The 21,428-nt window shown below is 41.0% G+C and overlaps 1 protein-coding gene across 5 annotated transcripts in view; it reads right to left on the bottom strand.

Moving 5' to 3' along the window:
* znf185 (zinc finger protein 185 with LIM domain) overlaps positions 1–21,043 on the bottom strand; it is a 28,685-nt gene extending 7,642 nt beyond the window's left edge. The window contains exons 1-23 of one of the 5 annotated variants that reach the window (XM_079630162.1): positions 20,950–21,042; positions 19,053–19,103; positions 17,452–17,575; positions 17,262–17,366; positions 15,686–15,718; positions 15,548–15,607; positions 15,352–15,399; positions 15,168–15,248; positions 14,995–15,075; positions 14,734–14,790; positions 14,466–14,528; positions 14,139–14,278; positions 12,692–14,102; positions 12,488–12,547; positions 6,899–6,982; positions 5,420–5,470; positions 5,292–5,327; positions 5,153–5,203; positions 2,719–2,778; positions 2,413–2,439; positions 1,353–1,421; positions 1,215–1,265; positions 700–774 (exon numbers count right to left, since the gene is read on the bottom strand). In XM_079630162.1, the coding sequence (XP_079486288.1) occupies positions 700–774; positions 1,215–1,265; positions 1,353–1,421; positions 2,413–2,439; positions 2,719–2,778; positions 5,153–5,203; positions 5,292–5,327; positions 5,420–5,470; positions 6,899–6,982; positions 12,488–12,547; positions 12,692–14,102; positions 14,139–14,278; positions 14,466–14,528; positions 14,734–14,790; positions 14,995–15,075; positions 15,168–15,248; positions 15,352–15,399; positions 15,548–15,607; positions 15,686–15,718; positions 17,262–17,366; positions 17,452–17,575; positions 19,053–19,062 (2,777 nt within the window). In that variant the 5' untranslated portion in view covers positions 19,063–19,103; positions 20,950–21,042. Of the gene's footprint in view, positions 1–699; positions 775–1,214; positions 1,266–1,352; positions 1,422–2,412; positions 2,440–2,718; positions 2,779–5,152; positions 5,204–5,291; positions 5,328–5,419; positions 5,471–6,898; positions 6,983–12,487; positions 12,548–12,691; positions 14,279–14,465; positions 14,529–14,733; positions 14,791–14,994; positions 15,076–15,167; positions 15,249–15,351; positions 15,400–15,547; positions 15,608–15,685; positions 15,719–17,261; positions 17,367–17,451; positions 17,576–19,052; positions 19,104–20,949 lie in introns of all 5 variants that reach the window. The other 4 variants (XM_079630163.1, XM_079630161.1, XM_079630159.1 and 1 more) reach the window with 4 other exon arrangements.
* Positions 21,044–21,428: the final 385 nt, after the last annotated feature.

Genomic DNA, 21,428 nt, shown 5'->3' with positions numbered 1-21,428 from the left:
CCTGGAGTAGTGGCTGCTGGGACGTGTGTGTGTGTGTGGTGTGTGTGTGTGTGTGTGTGTGTGTGTGTGAGGTACCTTGAGTAGTGGCTGCTGGGACGTGTGTGTGTGGTGTGTGTGTGTGTGTGTGTGTGTGTGTGTGTGTGTGTGTGTGTGAGGTACCTGGAGTAGTGGCTGCTGGGACGTGTGTGTGTGGTGTGTGTGTGTGTGGGTGTGTGTGTGAGGTACCTGGAGTGGTGGCTGCTGGGACGTGTGTGTGTGGTGTGTGTGTGTGTGTGTGTGTGAGGTACCTGGAGTAGTGGCTGCTGGGACGTGTGTGTGTGGTGTGTGTGTGTGTGTGTGTGTGTGTGTGTGTGTGTGTGTGTGTGTGTGTGTGTGTGTGTGTGTGTGAGGTACCTGGAGTAGTGGCTGCTGGGACGTGTGTGTGTGTGAGGTACCTGGAGTAGTGGCTGCTGGGACGTGTGTGTGTGGTGTGTGTGTGTGTGTGTGTGAGGTACCTGGAGTAGTGGCTGCTGGGACGTGTGTGTGTGGTGTGTGTGGTACCTGGAGTAGTGGCTGCTGGGACGTGTGTGTGTGTGTGAGGTACCTGGAGTAGTGGCTGCTGGGACGTGTGTGTGGTGTGTGTGTGTGTGTGTGTGGTACCTGGAGTAGTGGCTGCTGGGACGTGTGTGTGTGGTGTGTGTGTGTGTGTGTGTGAGGTACCTGGAGTAGTGGCTGCTGGGACTGCTGTAGTTGTAGCTGGAGGATGTTGAAGACACGTAGTCGGAGGAGGAGCTGCTGTGTGAGGGAAGAAGGGTTTATGGTAGATGACGTTGTGTTGGTCCAGCATGAGGAGAACAGTTCTGATAAAAACAGGTCGCAGCAACACAGCTCACACACTCAGTCCAATCCCACTATTTGTGTATCCGATTTTTATAATTTCGACCCATACAATGTATAGTTGGATATTGCCACAGATATACCCGTGCGGCTCCAGACTGGGTTTGTGATCCAGGGTCACATTTGCTGTATTTTTGTGTTTTCATGTTGGAACATGATCTTTACTTAATATCCTAATGATTTTTAGCATAAAAGAAAGTCAAAATTTGAGTCAAATGGGTCAAAATAATGACATTTGCAAGCCGTGTTGGTGCTGTGTTGAGTCTTAAATCTGGATCCTGAAGCAAACCAATAACTGAGAACCGAATTATTCTAATACAATAATGCCTTCAGCTTACCTGCCATCAGGTAGTGCATTATTCACATACTCCTTAAGAAAGACAAACCCCCTAGAACACAGAGAGCACAGGAGATCAGGCATGCACAGGACGGGAATATCCGGCTAAACGTTCGGCTTTCATCGGAGGAACACTCACTTCCGGGACTCGAGTTCGGGGGACTTCTCCTGGACCGGACTCTCCACAGTTTTGGGTCTGGATTTGTCACTACAAGACAACACAGTGTGTGTGTGTGAGTAATCTGGTCTCGGACAGCGTGGCACATGCGCACTATCATCACACAAGCTGCTCTACTTTTATATTGTGTAATCTATTGTTTAGTTTGACTGCAAACGTGCGATCTATGGTGAGGATAGGAGAGAAGCGGCAGTATTTCTGTGAGATCCTCGGAGAAACAATGAGTAACCCAAGACGTGCTTCTGTAGCTGTGATCCTAGTAAACATGTCCTACATTTCTCCCAGTGCCAAACAGGAAAAGCTGGTTTCACCCTTTTGACCAGTATATGAGTATTACGTGACGGTTTGACGGTAAAAACTTGTTCATCTTTATTTTTTAAAATGCCTGACATTATAATTCTTTTTTTTTCTTTTCTTTTTTTTAAATAATATCCTCTATCAAGCCGTCAAATAGTGTAAGTGTGTTAATGCAAATATTAGACATTATAAATCAGTTTGGAAACTTTCTTGCAGAAAATGTGTAATAAATCTGGAAGTTAATATTTTACAAGTAAATCACTGTGTAATTTATGTAAGAAGATATGCTCTTATGTGTGCAAACACACACACACACACACACACTTATTTTTTAAATATGTTTTTGTCAGGGGGGAACTTCCAAGGAGGACATTAAATAAATATTAAAACATTTTTTCCCTCAATAATGATTATTTTTATTGAATAACAAACAAATCCGAATCTTGAATCTCAAAATGAATCATGTTGAATTAATTTATTATATATACACACCCAGTTTATGTTGATAAGAAAGTTTGACGATAAAAAGCGTTGACATAATTACGTCAAAAGTATCAAAGAATGATGTGACGGCATTTTTAGTTTTCTTCAGTTATATCCATATCCATATGAATAGTTGGATTTGCTCGCATTATAGTTTTGGGAAGTTAAATAATAAGCGATAAAACAATGTTTTTTAATGAGTTATGAAAGACTTTATATCATAAGAAGAGCATCACTTTACCTGTCCATGTCCGTCCTCCAGTCGCTCCTGTGGAGAAAGCAGACGAGTGTGTTATTCCCCGAGAGTGTGAACACACATGTGAACGAGCGCTCGGGTGTGTGTGTGTGTGTGTGTGTGTGTGTGTGTGTGTGTGTGTGTGTGTTTATCTGCAGGTTTAGGGTTGGGTTTGCCACTTCCACCTCTGGGACTTTAACCCATTATGTTATTGACTTTTCATAGCAAAGATCTCAATGCAAACAATATGAATCAACAGACATGATTCTGAAGATATGAGTTGTGCTAATAAAGATGAATGATGAAAATTACCTTTTAGTGTCGAATGGAATGACATCTTCAGCCAAGGAAAACAAAACATCTTCTGGCATACTATTAATGAAATACAAAACATCTCGATTAATATTACTGGTTAATCAAATGCATAGTGTATAATGACATTCTGAACATTTTCAAACAATTTTAATATTATAAGCAGGGCTTGACATTAGCTTGTTTGCTCATCATCCGCTGTGGCTAGTGTTTTTCTAAAGTTACGAGCCACTCAGCATTTTCACTGGCCACACTGTTGACATCGATATAATGGGGGAAACTGCCATATAGATATTTTAATATTATCTCATAATTTTCCAGCAGGAATATTAGGCTGCCGTCACTTTAAGACCAGACGCACAGATCCATTATAATGCGTTTTCTTTCTCAACTGTTTACATTCACTTAAAACAGAACTGACTGTGTTTATGTGAATACTCGCCAAGACTGGCATTTTGACATTATTGTGTGTGTATTTGACCGTTTAACACTCAGGGCCCTATCTTGCACCCAGCGCAATTGACTTTGTACACCGACGCATGTATCATTCCTATTTTGCACCCGCGCACAGCGGACTCTTCCCTCCACAGACGCACGTCGGTAAATTAGGGAATGAACTTGCGCTCGCGGGGGCGGTTCAGTGAAAAGAGGAGCGTGTCCCGGCACAAAACTGCCCTGGTGCTATTTTCCAGTTTTAGAAAGCAATTCCGCCACTGACCAGGAAAAACTCAGTCTAAAGACAGTGGCGCGTTGCGCGTTAGTCATATGGTATTTTAAGGGCGCGTGCTTGGCCATTATGTAGCGTGTTAACGCGCATCCACTTTGATTCTCTAATATAAACAGACGCAGCAGTTTTCAGTTTTGCAAATCATACATTATTACAAGGAAAAATATGAACACACGAGGGAAATCATTGTTGTGTCCGTGAAGATGTGAAAAAAGATCTATCTAGATAAAAAAAAAAAAAAATCTAGATTAGGCTACACATTTACCCAAATTATACGCCTGTTTAACCGAAGCTAATTTGTGTGGTTTCTCCCATCATCCCCAATGTCACTTCTCTGTATTTTACGGCCCTGACGAGAACGTCGGTTTCCTCGGCTGTGAATCGCTCCCGGCGTGCGCTGGCAAACCCGCCATTATAATAGCGATCCGTGTTGGAACAAGCGCGCCGGCTCTTAAAGGGAATGTGAGAGGACGCTCTGATTGGTTTATTTCACGTTACGCCCAAACCACACCTATGAGTAATGAAGCTACTTCAGACCAACCCCTTTTAGATTTGCGCCAGGCGCAAGAGTCGGGGATCCGCCCACAGAGTTACTTGCGCTTTGACACTTGCGTTTCAGAGCGTTACAATAGGGCCCAAGAACTCCCAAGATGGTCATTTTGACCGTTTTTACATTTTACAGTGTAATAACTTTGTTAAAATAAAATCAATTTGTCTGTAGGACTTTTCCTAAATATGTGTATATTTTATTCTGACACTTATTTTATTAAAATCACAAAACACAAAACACTTCTGACTATTTCTACCAAGAATGGCCACACATAATACATAAATCCTATTTCCCGCCTATTGGTACCCGTTGCATAGCATAACTTATTTACAAACAGGGCTGTAGGCTAACGGTATGAAGCTTTGACGTTTCCTAACATTTTTGCATGTCTTTTCACGTGGTGAGTGCGGTGGGGGGGGGGGGGGGTTACGCAAAACTTTCCTCACATAGAGAGGCAGCACCTATCGGGGCAATCTTTCTTTTGTGCTTGTTTTAAGGGCGATAGCGTCATAACATGATGACAGGAATTAAAAGCTTCATTGGAAAACTTAAAAAGAAGGTTCCTATGTAGATATGACATGACGAAAGTGACGTTCAGTATGGCCATGTGAACGTCAAAGTATGAACGGTCAAAATGACCGCTAAGGTCGTTCTAGTAGTTTTGGAAAGAGCTCAATTTAGTCCTGAGAGGCGGCTTTATGTGCGTGAACTTTGGGTTTGAGAACAAAATCTGCAGGAATGAGTAAAATTATGTTAAACAATATTCATCTGGAGCAAATGAATGGAGTGAGTGAGGAGAGGCGGGTTTGTGTGTCACTCGCTGTCGGAGAGAGAGAGAGAGAGAGAGAGAGAGAGAGAGGTCTCCTGTGTCTATTCTGTGGGAAATTAGCGTTTTTGATATTTCAGTATCGATATGTATAAAAAAAATCAATATTTTTGACATCTCAACATTAAACTTAGTTTATTACTCCAGATGCCTTTTTAAAAGACTACTATTGAAAGTGTCTGAAAGCCAAAGTGTCTAGTAGGAGTGACTGTTACACACCACTGCTGAAATACACACACATTTGGCATTGTTGGCGGGTGTCAATGTCAAGCCCTGATTATAAATTAAATTAAATTAAACATAGTCCATGTGAATTGATTTAAACACTCACTTAGCAACCAAGTCTATAGGTTTCTGAAACTCATCGACTGCATCTGTGGAACTGAACATTAAAATATACACTATTAGCACAAACTGTCTCATGGCACACACAATGATCATGAAGTTATCACACTGCTCTGCAGAATCACCTCGGGTCCAGGACCGGCGCACGGTACCACTGCGGACTGAGAGACACAAGCAGACAGACACAGAGACGTGAACACACATGACTGTTAAACACTGGCACTCACACACACACTCACGTCACACTCATTACCTCTTTGTGGGCTCAGCCTGCGCCGGTAGCGGATCCAACACGTCCGCGGAGCTGGAACAAACCATTTCACACAGATTCAGTGCTGAGCTCAGAAACATGTGCACAGTGGATGTGTGGTGTGTTCAAACGGGTTAATTAGTGTGTATGATCAACACATGTACCGTCGCTATAATAAAGCAAATAGATCATGGGAATGTGTGTATATTTGGGTGGGTTTCGTGACATCTCAAACTTTTCCTCGTGTATTGCCAGTGCAGCACATTTAAAAGATGACTACGGGAAAGATGTTCATTAAATAACCACAAATCTGTGCCTTATGGTATATCATGGTTTGGATTTCATAGTTCATTTTTCAAGAGAGGGGATTACCCTGAGAACCACTGCCTACTTATTACATGTGCAGATTCATGCCCTTGTTTTATTTTAATTCAAGGTACAGCGTGTAACTTTTGGGTGACGCTTTAGATTACAGCCGGAAACTACTGTGTAATTAAAGTGATTTACCAGCGTACATTTCTGTAATTATAGTGTACCTATAAAGTACTTATGTGCAAGTATAAGGGAACAACATGTAAAGTTTGGGGAATAAAGGGGTAACAACCAGGAGAATAAAAAAAAAAAATTATACTGTAAGTATTATAGAAGTAAGGCGTCCTTATTCCACTATTATGATACAACAATCACATTTGGGAGCAATTTAGCAAGAACATACACTGCATACATTTTTGTAATAATGGTGTACCAAAACTATAGGCTCTTTTTTAATTACAGGGTATTTATATATCTATGCATTTATACAGTAATATTTTTAACAAAAGTGCACTGAAAACTAAAACAATTCCAACTTTTGCTTAAAACTTGGGGAAAGATACTCTTGTTCCATGTAGTTACAGGGTAAGTACACTAAAAATACACACACACAATCTAATATCACTGACTCAGAAACCTTTATAGTGGAATAAGGACCTCTTAGGTCTATAATACAGTATAGATATATTTTTAATTATCCTGGTTGTTACCCCTTTATTCCCCAAACTTTACATGTTGTTCCCTTATACTTCATAGGTACACTATAATTACAGAAAGTTACGCTGTAAATTTGTCTTAATTACGCAGTACTTTCCGGACTGTAATCTAAAGCGTTACCAACTTTTGTTTGTTCAAAATGAACAAAGTTTCAATGAGTCGATACATCATCAATCTTTCTTCTAAAATGTGTTTTTGTCTTACCCTGATTCACTATGGTAAGTCTATTATAAGTGTTTATATTTTAGACCTGACTGGATTATTTTCACTGGGAAATTGAGTACATGCACTCACTCATATCTGTAAATAGAGTAAAGTTGCTTCGGCTTCTTTTGACGTGCGTGTGTGTGTGTGTGTGTGTGTGTGTGTGTGTGTGTGTGTGTGTGTGTGTGTGTGTGTGTGTGTGTGTGTGTGAACTAGTGAAGAAAAGGTTGAGATGAGCAGAAGAGTCACCTGGTGGTGTCAGTACTGAAGGGAATAAGATCATCTGCAAGCAGGTCCAGACTGTGTTGTGTTTCCTTCGTCTGAGGAAGAGGACTAGAGGAGAAACATCCAGATCATTCAACCACTCTTCTAGAAAACTAGTTCCTTTAATTATCCATGCAAATAATGTGTTTGTGTTAATAAACTGCATTATGCCATCTCAAGCAATATGAATACATTTCAATAAACGGTAAGAGATTTAGTAAGAGAACAGGGTTGACAGTTTTAGTTTCATTTGACATTACAAAACTTGTGCTCAAGGTTGTGAACTGATTAAAAAAAAAAAGTTTTTTTTACTAAATCATTGTCTCCAACTAAAAATTCTAAGAGAAAGTGATAAAAAAGTGTTTTTTTTTTTAATGGTATAAAAGAAAAAATATATAGTTGACTTGAGGACACAACTTAATTCATTTATAATATTGAATATAATAATCTAACATGTAGAAATAAATACACATATAGAGAGAGATAATAAAGACAAAATGTTAGCTTTTTTTCCTTCAAAATATCCATGTGTTTATAATGTTTATATTAGCATATTAGACAAAGTCTATAGTAAAATTTAGCCTCGGCATTCATAGTTGAAGTCATTTTGTACACATATTTCTATGCTTAAATTTAGCAGAATTTGCATGTTACACTCCTCACTAAAATATAATGTAAATAATAATCATAAATGCATACAGCTCTTGTGTCCTCTTGTGGTCTATTACAGAACAGCAATGCTCTTTAAAGTCACATCTGTCAGCAGACTACATAATTACATAACGTACATAAATAACATTAGTGCTACATAATCATAACATGTCTGGCAAATATTCAGAGTAGTGAATTACAAGTTCAACCCATGTTACAGTAAACTTGCTGTTCTTTTTATATATTTATGATTTGAAGTGATAACTGACACTAAAAGTATGTTAGCATCACTCCCAAAACAAAGTATTAACCAATGACAATTATCACTGTGATTTGTCATACAACAGTTGAAATATTGAGCTTTTCAATGCCAGGACAAAAAGCCATGTTATCATGGGACGTCCCCTATAAGAAATTGCCATTCGCTTTTTTCTACATCTTAGAAGAAATCGAGGTTGTTGTAGCTGTATAAGGTTTTTATAGCTGTATGAAATTGAATAATGCCATAAAACTCCAAAATGCTGCAGTAAAATGGTTTCATATGAAGCATGTATATATGGGACGTCCCCTATAAGAACAGGCCATTAATTTGTTCTACTTATTATAATGTCATTCTGTCATATTATTTAGGATTTTCAATAAATAATACATTATATTACTGATTGTTTTTCGCCAAACCCTATCGCGCGTCTTCGGGACACTTGAAATATTAAGCACAAGTTGCATGGGATTGTTCCCTTTCGAAAGGGAACTCGCACTGCGTCGATGACGCTTTGGGGAACGCCTCAGGCTGCAGGTGATAACGAACGTTTAAAAAAAACCTAAAAAAAAAAACCTAGTCCGACGCGCTCTTCCGGACGAACAGGAGATGGCTGGTGAGGCTGGTGATAATCGGATAGATCCTGAATCTTCTCAGCCACCCTGCCCCGTGTATGCTGAGCTGGTTGGTGATATGGAACGAGCCGCGGGCAGGCTCAGCTGTTTGGGGAGAAATCGCTCGCGATGAGAGGAGTTTTTCCCCGGTTATAAAACCACCAGCTCAGGTGAGCCTTCCATTTCTTCCCGATCTCAAACTGAGATCAAGAGGACATGGGAGAACCCATACTCTGCCCTTATCCACGGACATCAGCGGGCTAGTCTCGCTGATGCTGAGGGGATAGGAGAGCGTGGGTATGCGTCGATGGGACATCGACACTGAGAGCTCCAACCCTGCCAGTTTGAATGGTAGAGCATACACGTCAGCGGGTCATGGTGATGTTGCAGGAATACCAGCCGATCTGCTGGGGGATCTCAACCCTGAGGCGGTTACTGAGCTGCGCCGCAAATGAAAAAAGTAGCTCTCCGGGCCACCAAACAGACTGCTGCCGCGATCAGCCGGTCAATGGCGGCGATAGTGGCCCACGGAGAGACATTTGTGGTTGAACCTGGCAGACATGATTGGGGAGAAAGAGAAAGGCTTTTCTGAGATTTTCGGCACCTCTGTGGAGGCGGTGGTTGGAAAGATCAGAGAAGCGAAGACGCGCTCAACTGCATTTAGGACCATGTATACCGCTGAGATCCGTACCCACGCCCAGACAGACGGGAGGGCCTGGCCCATCACGTTCGAGAACCGTAGACAGGGCCAGAGAGCCAGTGTCCCGCTCATGCGCCTCCTCCGTGGAAGAGTAGGTGGTAGACCCCATGTTCATAAAGAACTGTCTGGTGAGCCTTCACTTCACAGGGCGCAGGTGAGCGGAGTGGTCTTCTTTGGAGTAATTTTTGTGTGCAACTAACACTAAAATGTATCTCTCTACAGACCTTGTTCCCTGTGGCGAGTTAGGGAGTCATGTCAATGTCAATGTCATAAGGTAAGGTAAAATGTTTTGGATTATTAGGGCCCTGAATTCCCCGTTAGGTGGCTAGAACGATAGAGAGAAGCACCAGTTGTATGGGCTTCTTTTGTGAGTACGTGATGGCTTCCCTTGTTGTCATATGTAAGATAAAGCGAGGTGTGCCACCGCTCATTCTAGTTGTAACACTATGTTTATAGCTTAGGCTTCCTCTCGTGGTGAGAGCATTTGAGGCCGCCGCTCATTCATATTTCATGTTATCAGCGGAGAGTTAAAGGATTAGTTCACTTTCAAAAAAATGTTTGCTGATAATTTACTCACCCCCATGTCATCCAAGATGTACATGTCTTTATTTCTTCAGTCGAAAAGAAATTAAGGTTTTTGAGGAAAACATTCCAGGATTTTTCTCAAAATAATGGACTTCAACGTCAAACCGAATGTCCAAATGTCAGTCTCAATCGTAGTTCTCAATGCAGCTTCAAAGGCTCTACATGATCCCAGTCGAGAAATAAGGGTCTTATCTAGCGAAATGATCGGTCATTTTCTAAAAATAAATAAAATGATATACTTTTTAAACACAAATGTACCATCTCTGAGATGCGCCACGTATTATGTCATCACATTGGAAAGGTGTGTAAACCGCCAACGAATGCTGCGCTGTTAGGTAGTAGGCCTCGGCAGGCCTCCTTGACTGGGCAGCCCCAAAGAGGGCACTGTAGGCCAGCTTACCTCAGGTGGTTGGCCTTAGTGGTTCTGGCAGTAGACTCACTGATGAGTAGTAGGCCTTACACAGGCCTCGTCGGATGGGAGTCCTAAGTAGGTAGCTAGCCTTATTAGACCTCCTGTGGGTGGCCTCAATATTTGTGTTGGTGTAGTATGGTTCCCAACGTGTATGTCTGTAGCAGAATAGACTGGCTATCAGTTAGTAGGCCCAACCAGGCCTCGCTGATGCCGAGTCCCCAGCCAGATAGGATTGACCACTGTCAGACGGTTGGCCTTATCAGGCCACCATGTTGCTCAGTCCCCAACCTTACTGTCCATGGCAGTCAGTTTCTTACGTAAGATACATTCAGGCGGTCGCCTTAACAGGCCGCCCCAAGACCGAGTCCCATGCCTTAGCAGGCCGCTTGGAAACTGACACAGGTAGTAGGCCTCACCAGGCCTCCCTGAGACGGGTTCCCTAGGATGGGCAACTGTACAGCTAACCTGACTGAATATCAGGTATTAGGCCTCACCCGGTCTCCCTGTGAGTGGTTTCCCAGTGATACTGGGTTCTGGCAACTGTGGCCGCTCTGCTATTAGTTCCGCTGGCCTTAGCAGGCAGCTTCTGAAGGCACGCTTACGCCCTAGCACGACAAAAGTGTTCACTTTCTTCTACTGCTTCCCTCTTGGAACCTCTCTATCTAGCCTACAGTCTGGTTTGCCTACCAGGCAGGCCGTGTGCTCTCCTCACTGAGGGTTACTATGAGTACTCAGCCTCCTGAGTCTGGTCAGACAGCCGTAGGCATCTCGTGAAGCCTCCCAGGTAGATCAGTCCTTAGACCTTCTCAGGCCTCCTCTGTGTTTTGAAACATAAGCACTGGGTAGATCAGTGGATCGAGCAGAGTAACTCCCCTCGCTAGCACGGGTTGTAAGCACTATGCTGAGTCATGCTCTCCGGAAATACTCCGTCTCTGAGATCCGGGCCGAGTGGTTCACTGCCAGCTTCGCAGTCCCTCGGGTTGGATGCCTTACCTAAAGGCAAGTGTCCAGAGGCTTTGTAATCGGACAGACAGGAAGTGGCCAGACTGAAGTGTCTAATGTAACTGACGCCAGGTCAGGCCTTCCTGGTGGGCATTTCGGGTGAGTATGTTCCCCTGAAGAGTGACTGGCTGGGGTTCCTTCGGGTTCCCTAGCCACATTCCCTAGAAGGGACCCCTTCTAATTTGAAGCTGTGGTCCTAGGCCCTTGATCAGGCCCAGGTAGGCCTCTCATCAAACAATGTTTATGGAGGGTTTCCTGTGAAGCGTATAGCTTGGGCTATGACCGTAGGGAATCCTGTCACTGAGCACAGTGTGACCTGAAGGTGAGTGGTTCTGGCATTTCATTTGAATTTGCTGGTTCTGACAGTGTCACTGCCAGTGGGCATGCACTCCCCTTAGCATGGCGGCGCGGGTATATCATTCCCCAAAGCGTCATCGACGCAGTGCGAGTTCGAAAAGGAAAGGCTCAGGTTACGACTGTAACCTCTGTTCCCTGAGTACAGGGAACGAGACACTGCATCTTTCTGCCATGTCTCTGGGCCTGCCTAAAGATGATTGACATGTTTGCAAGGCGCCTTTTTATACTTCCAGGTCGCACGTTAATCATTTTAACGTTTATTAACGCTAACGATTCACGGGCTGTCGCCGGTCAATATGATTGCCGTGATTTGATAGTGATTTCAGACACCTGTCACACCTAAAACGTTCCCCAAAGCGTCAATGACGCAGTGTCTCGTTCCTTGTTCTCAGGGAACAGAGGTTACAGTCGTAAACTGAGACGTTTTATGATACCTTTACACCCTTAATTAAAGCTTGAAAATAGGGTCACCATATATGAACACGCACAAGCAGGGCATTTTACAAATAAATAAACTCTCCTTTTGTGTTTGAAAAAAGAAAGAAGGTCATATGACTTTAGAACAACACCAGGGTGAGTAAATAATGACTGAACTTTCATTTTAGGCCTTTCCTTTACAAAAGACATTGAAAACCATTTTAAGAATAACAACGAACCTATTGTTTGTAATATAGCTGTACAAACTAAAGCACTAGCCTATTTTCTTTGAATATGGTCATTCATTTGTGCATGAATAGTTCTTGACTAAATGCATATTTACACAATTACAACTAATGTTGTTTATGGAAAGTGTTCATATTCATATCTCTAAGAGTGAGTTTGTGTCCGTGTGAATCACACTGCAATAAATCGACATGACAGTGAAGTCAGATAAACAGCAATAATATTAATACTGTATGGTGTATGAAAGCCCTTTACACATGAATGACACTGAGATTAATGAACGTAATCTTTATATGACGGGATATTCTGTATGAATGGGATCATCTCGTACCTGGCAGGCTCTGTGTTGAAGGATATCAGCGTGTCGGACAGCTCAATCAGGCTCTTAGCACTGCAGATTCAAGACAAAGCAACAAACTGCATCAACAGAATGTAGTGCTGGATGGTTTTATCTATAGACACACATAGGCTATATATTTACATTAGATATCCAATGATTTAAATTCAGTTAAATAAGAATATTTATAGAGCAAACCTTTTCTCTGGAACCGGCTCCGGCTTGGATTCAGATGCTGGTATTGTTTTCGTCACTGGTTTTGGTTCTGATGTGGGTTTAGTCTCAGTTGCTGTTTTAGTTTGTGTTGTTGGTTTAGTTTCAGCTGCTGGTTTAGGATCAGCTACTGGTTTAGTTTCAGCTACTGGTTTAGTCTCAGTTGCTGTTTTAGTTTGTGTTGTTGGTTTAGTTTCAGCTGCTGGTTTAGGATCAGCTACTGGTTTAGGATCAGCTACTGGTTTAGTTTCAGCTACTGGTTTAGTCTCAGTTGCTGTTTTAGTTTGTGTCGTTGGTTTAGGATCAGCTACTGGTTTAGTTTCAGCTGCTGGTTTAGTTTCAGCTGCTGGTTTAGTTTCAGATGCTGGTTTAGTTTCAGCTGCTGGTTTAGTTTCAGCTGCTGGTTTAGTTTCAGCTGCTGGTTTAGTTTCAGCTGCTGGTTTAGTCTCAGTTGCTGTTTTAGTTTGTGTCGTTGGTTTAGGATCAGCTACTGGTTTAGTTTCAGCTGCTGGTTTAGTTTCAGCTGCTGGTTTTGGTTCAGCTGCTGGTATTGGTTCAGGTTCTGTTATAGTTATAGTTGGAGGTTTAAGTGCGGTTGTTGTTGTAGGTTTAGTTTCAACTGGTTTAGGTTCTGATTTGGTTTTAGGATCAGTTGCTGTTGTAGGTTTAATTTCAGCCACTAGTTTAGGATCAGTTGATGTTGTAACCTGAGTTGCTGGTTTAGATTCAGTTGCTGTCATAGTTTTTGTGGTCGGTTTAGATTCTACTGCTTTAGGTTCTGATGTGGGTTTAGGATCAGTTGTTGTTGTAGGTTTAATTTCAACTGGTTTAGGTTCAGTTACTGTTGTAGTTTGTGCTGTAGGTTTAGTTACAGCAACTGGTTTAGGTTCAGTTACTGTTGTAGTTTGTGCTGTAGGTTTAGATTCAGCCACTGGTTTAGTTTCGGCCACTGGTTTAGTTTCAGCAGCTGGTTTTGGTTCAGTTACTGTTGTAGTTTGTGCTGTAGGTTTAGTTTCAGCAACTGGTTTAGTCTCAGTTACTGTCTTAGTTTGTGTTGTAGGTTTAGTTTCGGCCACTAGTTTAGTTTCAGCCACTGGTTTAGTTTCAGCCACTAGTTTTGTATCAGCCACTGGTTTAGTTTCAGCCACTAGTTTTGTCTCAGTCACTGGTTTAGTTTGTGTTGTAGGTTTAGTTTCGGCCACTGGTTTAGTTTCAGCAACTGGTTTAGGATCAGCTACTGTCTTAGTTTGTGCTGTAGGTTTAGGTTCAGCAACTGGTTTAGGTTCAGTTACCGTTGTAGTTTGTGCTGTAGGTTTAGTTACAGCAACTGGTTTAAGTTCAGTTACTGTTGTAGTTTGTGCTGTAGGTTTAGTTTCAGCTACTGGTTTAGTTTCAGCTACTGGTTTAGTTTCAGCTACTGGTTTAGTTTCAGTCACTGGTTTAGGTTCTGAAGCTGTTTTTGTTTCAAGCGCTGGTTTAGGAGCAGGTGTAGTTTTAGGTTCAGATTTAGTTTCAGGTGCTGCTGGCTTGACCTCCTTCACCACTGTGGGTTGTTCAATGCTCGATTTAACACTGTAAATACAGTAAAATTGCAATTGAGACAGTGTAAAACAAGAAATAAAAGCATGAAGTGGTATAACTGACAACCTAGAAACCAACATAGTGTCGGCCCAGATCCGTGTGGAATCCACTTGTACCAGATGTGGGCCGGATCTGGGCCGACACTATGTTGCCGTCTGGGAGATGTTGTGTAGTTTACCTTTGCTTAGGCACAGACTGAACAGATGCTGTAGTGTCATCATCATCGCCACTGATAACTACCCTAAAACCACATACATGCACAAGGAATGAAGATGAGGCAACAGCAATACAATCTAGGGGTTATACAGTGGGACACTTGAACTTATGGCGGATTTTTATTCATGGAAACATACACATAATGATAGATGATTAAGCTTAATTTTCTTCACCAACCCTAGTTGTATTTAGTCAGTTTGTACTGTTTAACTCAGAAATGTCCCAGGTACCTTTTGGCAACAAAGGATGTGTTCGTCTCATCAGAGCTGTCTGGTTTTTCTGAAGATCTGGAAATATTAGATGTGAACATAATGCAGTGAGGGATGGTATATAAATTTATCCTAATATTTTCATCAAATACTAGTGGCATCTACTTATCCAGACCAAAAGAAAAAAAAGTGGCGATACACACTCAAGATACAACAGATGTTACTGGAGACTAGAAATACACATATTTACTTTATTGAGTAAGTATTTAACAAGGCACTTACCCATATTTCTTTGCAGCAGACAATACGTACGAACGGCGGTTTGTTGCCGAACTTTTCAGCACACCGATGGCGGCCTCTTTCCTACACACACACACACACACACATACACCAGAAAGGTTATTTTATGAAGAAGTCATCTTGGATGAATCAGCGTGTAGTGTGTGGACTCTCACCTCTTATCCATTTCTTCCGGATCCAGAGCTGGTTCAGGGAGCACTGTCTTTTCATTGCTGGGCCGGATCGTGTGAGGGGCTCTGGGAAATTCATATTGAAGGAAATAAATCTTATTAAGATGTTCTAGAAATGACCTCGAATGCTTTATGTGCGTGACCCACACGCTTGAGGGTTTGCACTTACATTTTCTTGTAACTATCAGATGGCTTTTTGGTGAAGCTATTCACTCCGCTAAGACACAAACAGCATAATATTAAAATTGATTTACTTGACCACATCTTATATTAGCAATACTACATCTATATTAATGTGATGGAAATGATGTTCTAAAGTCAATAGAAACTAGTATGGTTTCTAAATGAAAATGTCCTTTGCTTACGCAGATCCATTGGTGGATGGAGTTGATGTTGGCTTGGAATCGGTTTTAACGAAAACGCCTCTGCAAAAGTAAATGATCACACATGAGGGAAAGCGATACACAAGATACATCTCTCGATTGACTGAATATTCTCATTACCTGATCATGTATCCAGATACAGGTGTTTTTGGTCTGTGAAATTGAAAATTAAAAAATAAATATTGACATTTTTAACATGTAAACAGACACATTTAGGGGTTTACGGAATCACAGATTTATTGACCCTATCCTCGAAATTTTCTACAAGCCATATCTCCTAGTATCAGGTATCCTCACTACTTAAAAAGTACATAACCTTACTACTAATAGGGCATTTCAGACACTTTTTTCACTTTCTGTCTTCTTTCTTCTCATAGAAAAACCAGCTAGACAATTATCATCCAGGCTTCAAAAGCAGATCTCCAATAGAAACCTCGCTATCAGTCAACAAAGCCCTGCGGTTGGCAAGAGCTTCCTCTCAATCATTCATCCTCATTCTGCTGTGGCGATCGATAGCCTTCGACACAGTAATTCCCCAGGGGCCTCATTCATAACCAAAACAGGCCCTGAAAGAGGCGTGCGCACTTCCCACGCATAAGTTGTGATTGATAAAAACAAACTTGACGCCATGCGTACGAACGTTTGAGATGGAGCAGTTTGGCGACACCGGTGGTGAGCTAGGGGACTGATGAAGGAAAACCACTTTAATATTCATTATGAGTCCTAATCATAAACATAGTGCATGTTCACAATAACAGTTTAAATAAATAAAATAATGATTTTATCTGATATACACATTTATATGCCATTCTCATTAATGAGGTTAGGCAGTTAAATAACATGAAATCATTACAGAGAAGTTACAACATTTCGAATAATCTAATAAATATAAATATTTGTAGTGCTTTTGAACACTCTTCCTGTGGCATGCTGTGTTTTAATGTTTTAAGAGACGAACTCGTGGTCTGAGAAAATATTTTCACGCAAATAGTGATCAACAATGCACAATAAAGCCTATCTGTTTCCGTTATAATAATAAAGCAATTAAAAATACTATTTGGCCAGTGGAAAAGATTAAGAAAAACTTTCTCTGAAATGTATTTTATTCTATTTTATTTATTTATTCAAAAACAAGGCAAGGATAGGCTACTAAATATTTTTTTAGCAATGTAATCTGACGGTACATCCGTATCTCATATTTTCTTAATGTCTTGTACTGAGGATAGTAAAACGAGGCGTTGTAAGCTTCATGTATGGTTATTTCAGGGAGGAGACCCATGTGCGCACAATCTTCCACTGACTGAGATTTATAAAGGGAATTTTCCGCAAGTTCTGCCATTTTTTGACGTACGCCATTTTTGTCTTTGGGGCGCACGTACACATTTAGTAAGTGTTTCCTATGCACAGTTTAGAAATGAGACCCCAGATCCTTCTGTCCACCTTATTGTTCAGAAAACTGCACTCTGCTGGTTTGAGTTTTACTTCACAGATCGATTCTTCTGGGTATCTTGGTGTCAAATAACTGCTGGCGTACCTCAGGGTTCGGTTATCGGCCCCTTCCACTTCTTGAAATACACAACATCATGCGACCTAGACGCATCGATTTTCATACTCATACTGACATTTTCCACATTGGCTCTGGCCTGCTAATTGAATACATGTAATTGTCGAGCTCATGGAGAGTAACAGTACATACTTCTCTGTGTCGGATCTGGGCTGGGGCGCATTGGCCGTGGGTGAAGAAGCAGCGCTTGTTTCTTCAAACACACCATTTGAGCGAGTTGCTCGCACCTCAGCGACCCTACAAGGGAGAACGTGTTAGGAATATTGCACTGTGCACTTTTAACTTAAGGTAGTTTTTCCAGCTTTGTTATTTCTTTCTTCACCATGGTTTCTCATCCTCCGCCTCTCTCTCAAGTTTTGCTTGCTGTTGTCTCTGAATCCAGCTGGCGTCTCCTTTCAGAGCGGTGCGGACCTTGATGGTCCGTAAAACTGACTGTCTGTCCCCCTCTGAAATCAACAGAAACATATATCACTGCAAAAAATGGTTTCTTACTTAGGGCCCTATTTTGACGATCTGAAACGCAAGTATCAAACGCGAAACGCAAGTAACTTTGTGGGCGGATCTCGAATGACTCAAATGACTCTTGCGCCAGACGCAAATCTAAAATGTGTTGGTCTGAAGTCGCTTCATTACTCATAGGTGTGGTTTGGGCATAACGTGAAATAAACCAATCAGAGCGTCCTCTCACATTCCCTTTAAGAGCCGGCGCGCTTGTTCCGCGGCGGATCGCTATTATAACGGCGGGTTTGCCGGGCGAACGCAACTTACATGATGGTAACGGTGATTTCACAGTCTTCAGAATTTAGTTTCCTGGTTCTTGACGGACAACCCACTTGGTCAGATGTCCTTATATACCGATGTGTCTCGCCACTATTGACCAAACAGGTTTGATCTGTCATTACTACAATTAGCCTGAATAATTTGGGTAAATGTGTAAGCTAGATTTATGCCGATTTTTTCACATCTTCATGGACACCACAATGATTTCCCTCGTGTGGTAATATTTTTCCTTGTAATAATGTATGGTTTGCAAAAATGAAAACTGCTGCGTCTGTTTAGATTACAGAATCAAAGTGTGTGTTCACACGCTACATTATGGCCAAGCATGCGCCCCTAAAATAGCATCTGACTAACGCGTCACTGTCTTTAGACTCGGTCAGTGGAGGACTTGTTTTCTGGAACTGCAGAATAGCAGCAGGGAACGTTTGCGCCGGAACACGCTCCTCTTTTCAATGAACCCTTAGTGTTTTTGTCTTGTTTCCAGTCCAAATATCAAAACATTCTTAAATCAAGAAGCATTTACTAAAGTAGTAAAATACCAAACGATATTATGTCTTGTTTTCTGGGGAAATAAATCAAAATTAAGGGAGTTTTTGCTTAAAATAAGCACAATTATTTGCCAATGGGGTAAGAAAAATAATATTGTTTCTGTTTGAATTAAGATTATTTTCAGATAATTTTGCTTTTTTTAAGCAACAACTCGCTTAATTTGTATTTATTTCTGCAGAAAACAAGACTTAATATCTTATGGCATTTTACTAATCTAGTAAATGCATCTTGATTTAATAATTTTTAGATATTTGGTTTGTAATACTAAGTTAGAAAATCATTTTTTGCAGTAAAAAGACATCTTTTGAGATCTGATTAATTGTTTCAGGGGTCATTGCTTCAGGGGTAATACACACACAGTTGTTTGAGTATTTTTTTTAAAGAAGTATGGCTGAAAGTTGAGTGTGTTAAGCAATGTGTGACATGTGGCACGACAGGATTTGATGCAGTGACGCAGGACATAATTGTTTAGGTTGTAAGAGTGGAATGCCATAAATGAATAACTCCAGCTTGTGAACAACCGCTGACAGTTTGACCCGCGTGAGATTCAAGAAGATAAGACGGAGAACCGAAACACTGGACGCTGTAACGTACCTTTAGACATTGTTAGTGGCAATCACGAGAAAAACCTTCCTGAGAAGACACCTGGACATTAGAAAGACAGAACAAAAATATTATTCAGTGTCGTTCATTTTTTATTTTCATGTGGTAAAACTTGGAATACATTGACAATATAATATGCATTGACATTTGATATAAGAGTGTTAACGTGACACTGAAGATGATGAAACAATCTACATTGTTAAAAGCACTATATAAAAGAAGATGACTTGAATTGACATGAAAATTCAATGACAATATAGGAATAAATCACAGTATAGAAGATTTAAAATTGTCATAACTGACCCCAGGGTTTTGAATGGTAGTCTATGAATATTAACCCATTTAATCCCACTGGTAACTTCCCTTTTCCTAATATTTATGTCATTTTGTCATCATTTTATTTTAATTATGTGTGCCGTACTGCTGCATAGAAATGCTATTTTGTCCTTTTTGAAAGTGTACCTTCTTTGTAAATAGAATAAAACACAAATTTCAACAATTTAACCCAGTCTTTTGCTTTGATTTAACTAGTTGCTGGAGGTTTGTGAGTTTGTGAATGCATTAACACCATAGACCTCGACTCCCTTCGTTTGTGACCAGACATGAAAAACATCTTTCATGGAATTTTCAATACATTTTTGACATAATTGTTTAAATTAATATCTTTACAAAGACTATACAAATTCATATTTGTCATGTCTGGGTAACATTTGGAATTAAATGGGTAAATATTAATTGAATTGGTCGTATTGCTGGAAGCACTGCGTATTGTGTAAATAATGTAGGCACACTATTTATTAAATAAAGGCGGATTGTTGGCAAGTCAAACAACCACCAACACAAAAGGAATTTCTAAATGTGGGAGTGACTCACAACTTTCCTTCAAGAAATTCCCACGAACTGAAACATTCATTCAGCAAATTCTCCAAGAAACTGACAGATTCACAGAACACAGGGAAGCCGAGGAGCCGTGTCAATGGCATTATTAAAGAGTTTAGGTTACACAAAGCCAGATTACTGAAATTATTAATTCCTTACTACATCGTGAACATCTCGGTTTATTTTGAACCTAGGATATACAGATCTGTAGGGATCCAGCACTGAACCATTATGCAAAATTCCTGAGTTTCTTTTCTAAACCATGTAGAAGAGCCTGTCCATCCAGGCAAAACACACACACACACACACACACACACACACACACTCTCTCTCTCTGAAAACCACGACCTCCGAACATCTGATCATATTTACATAACACTTCCCTTACGTTATATCCTGAACATTAACTTTGATGACACACTCTAAAAAATGCTGGGTTGTTTTAACCCAATTTTGGGTCAAATATGGACAAACCTAAACTCTGGATTAAAAATCCATTATACCCAACGGCTGAGTTTGTCCATATTTGACCCAAAATTGGGTTAAAACAACCCAGCATTTTTTTAGAGTGTACCATTCATTAATAATAATATTATTATTACCAGATTTTTTTGTAAAACTGACTTCAAAAATCAACCACCCTTAGTATCCATAATAGTTTGTTTGGTTTCCAAATGAATATCCCAGTGTGTCCATAAAGCCCTCGTGCCGTGACACACAGAGACCTTCATGAGTCAACACAGCGGAGCAAGAGGAAACTCGTCTGAAGAGTGATCGTGACAGTGACCGTGTGAAAGCCATTTCGCTGATATATGACGGCAAACACACGTTCACTGCGCCACACGTCACAGTGCAGATGACACCAGCAGATTTATATACAAGAAACTGAAATAAAAATGTCATCTCAAGCTTGCAACACTTCAGATCAGTCAAAGATTTGCCAACAGCAAACAGCCAGGTTAGACAGAAACAGTGTGTGGATGTTGAAGAACATGAGCGGAGGACTCACCTGATGAAGATATGAGTTACGCTGCAGTCGAAGAATCGTGCACTGGGGATTTCAGCTGACTGATTGAGAGCTCACAAACACACACACACACACACACACACTGAGGGAGGTGTTGCAGGTATGGGCGTAGACCTGCCCAGCCAGTCGGGTAGGCCAACCAAACCTATAGGTGTGTACCTGCATGTGTGTGTATGTGTGTACTTCATGCTTTGGTGTGATACTCTCCCACCTTTATTTGTGTAATTGTGTTTTATCTGCGTTTCAATGCAGGCAAACCTGACAACTGGAAGTGATGTCACATCATGACACTGGTGCCCAGAGGGAAATAAAGTGGGACCGTTCTAGAAAAGCTCCCAAAAATAACCACTAGTGCCTGAAGATGCACTCTTAAACAACATTGGGCTAAAAACAACCCAATTTGGGGTTACATAGCATTTCCTTTACGGTATATCCTGAACGTTTGCCTAGTTTGTTGACAC

Source organism: Phoxinus phoxinus (assembly GCF_949152265.1).
Source record: "Phoxinus phoxinus genome assembly, chromosome: 12".
NCBI classification, from domain to species: Eukaryota; Metazoa; Chordata; class Actinopteri; order Cypriniformes; family Leuciscidae; genus Phoxinus; species Phoxinus phoxinus.
The sequence above is the reverse complement of the archived record's forward strand: the minus strand, read 5'-3'. Positions and strand labels throughout refer to the sequence as shown.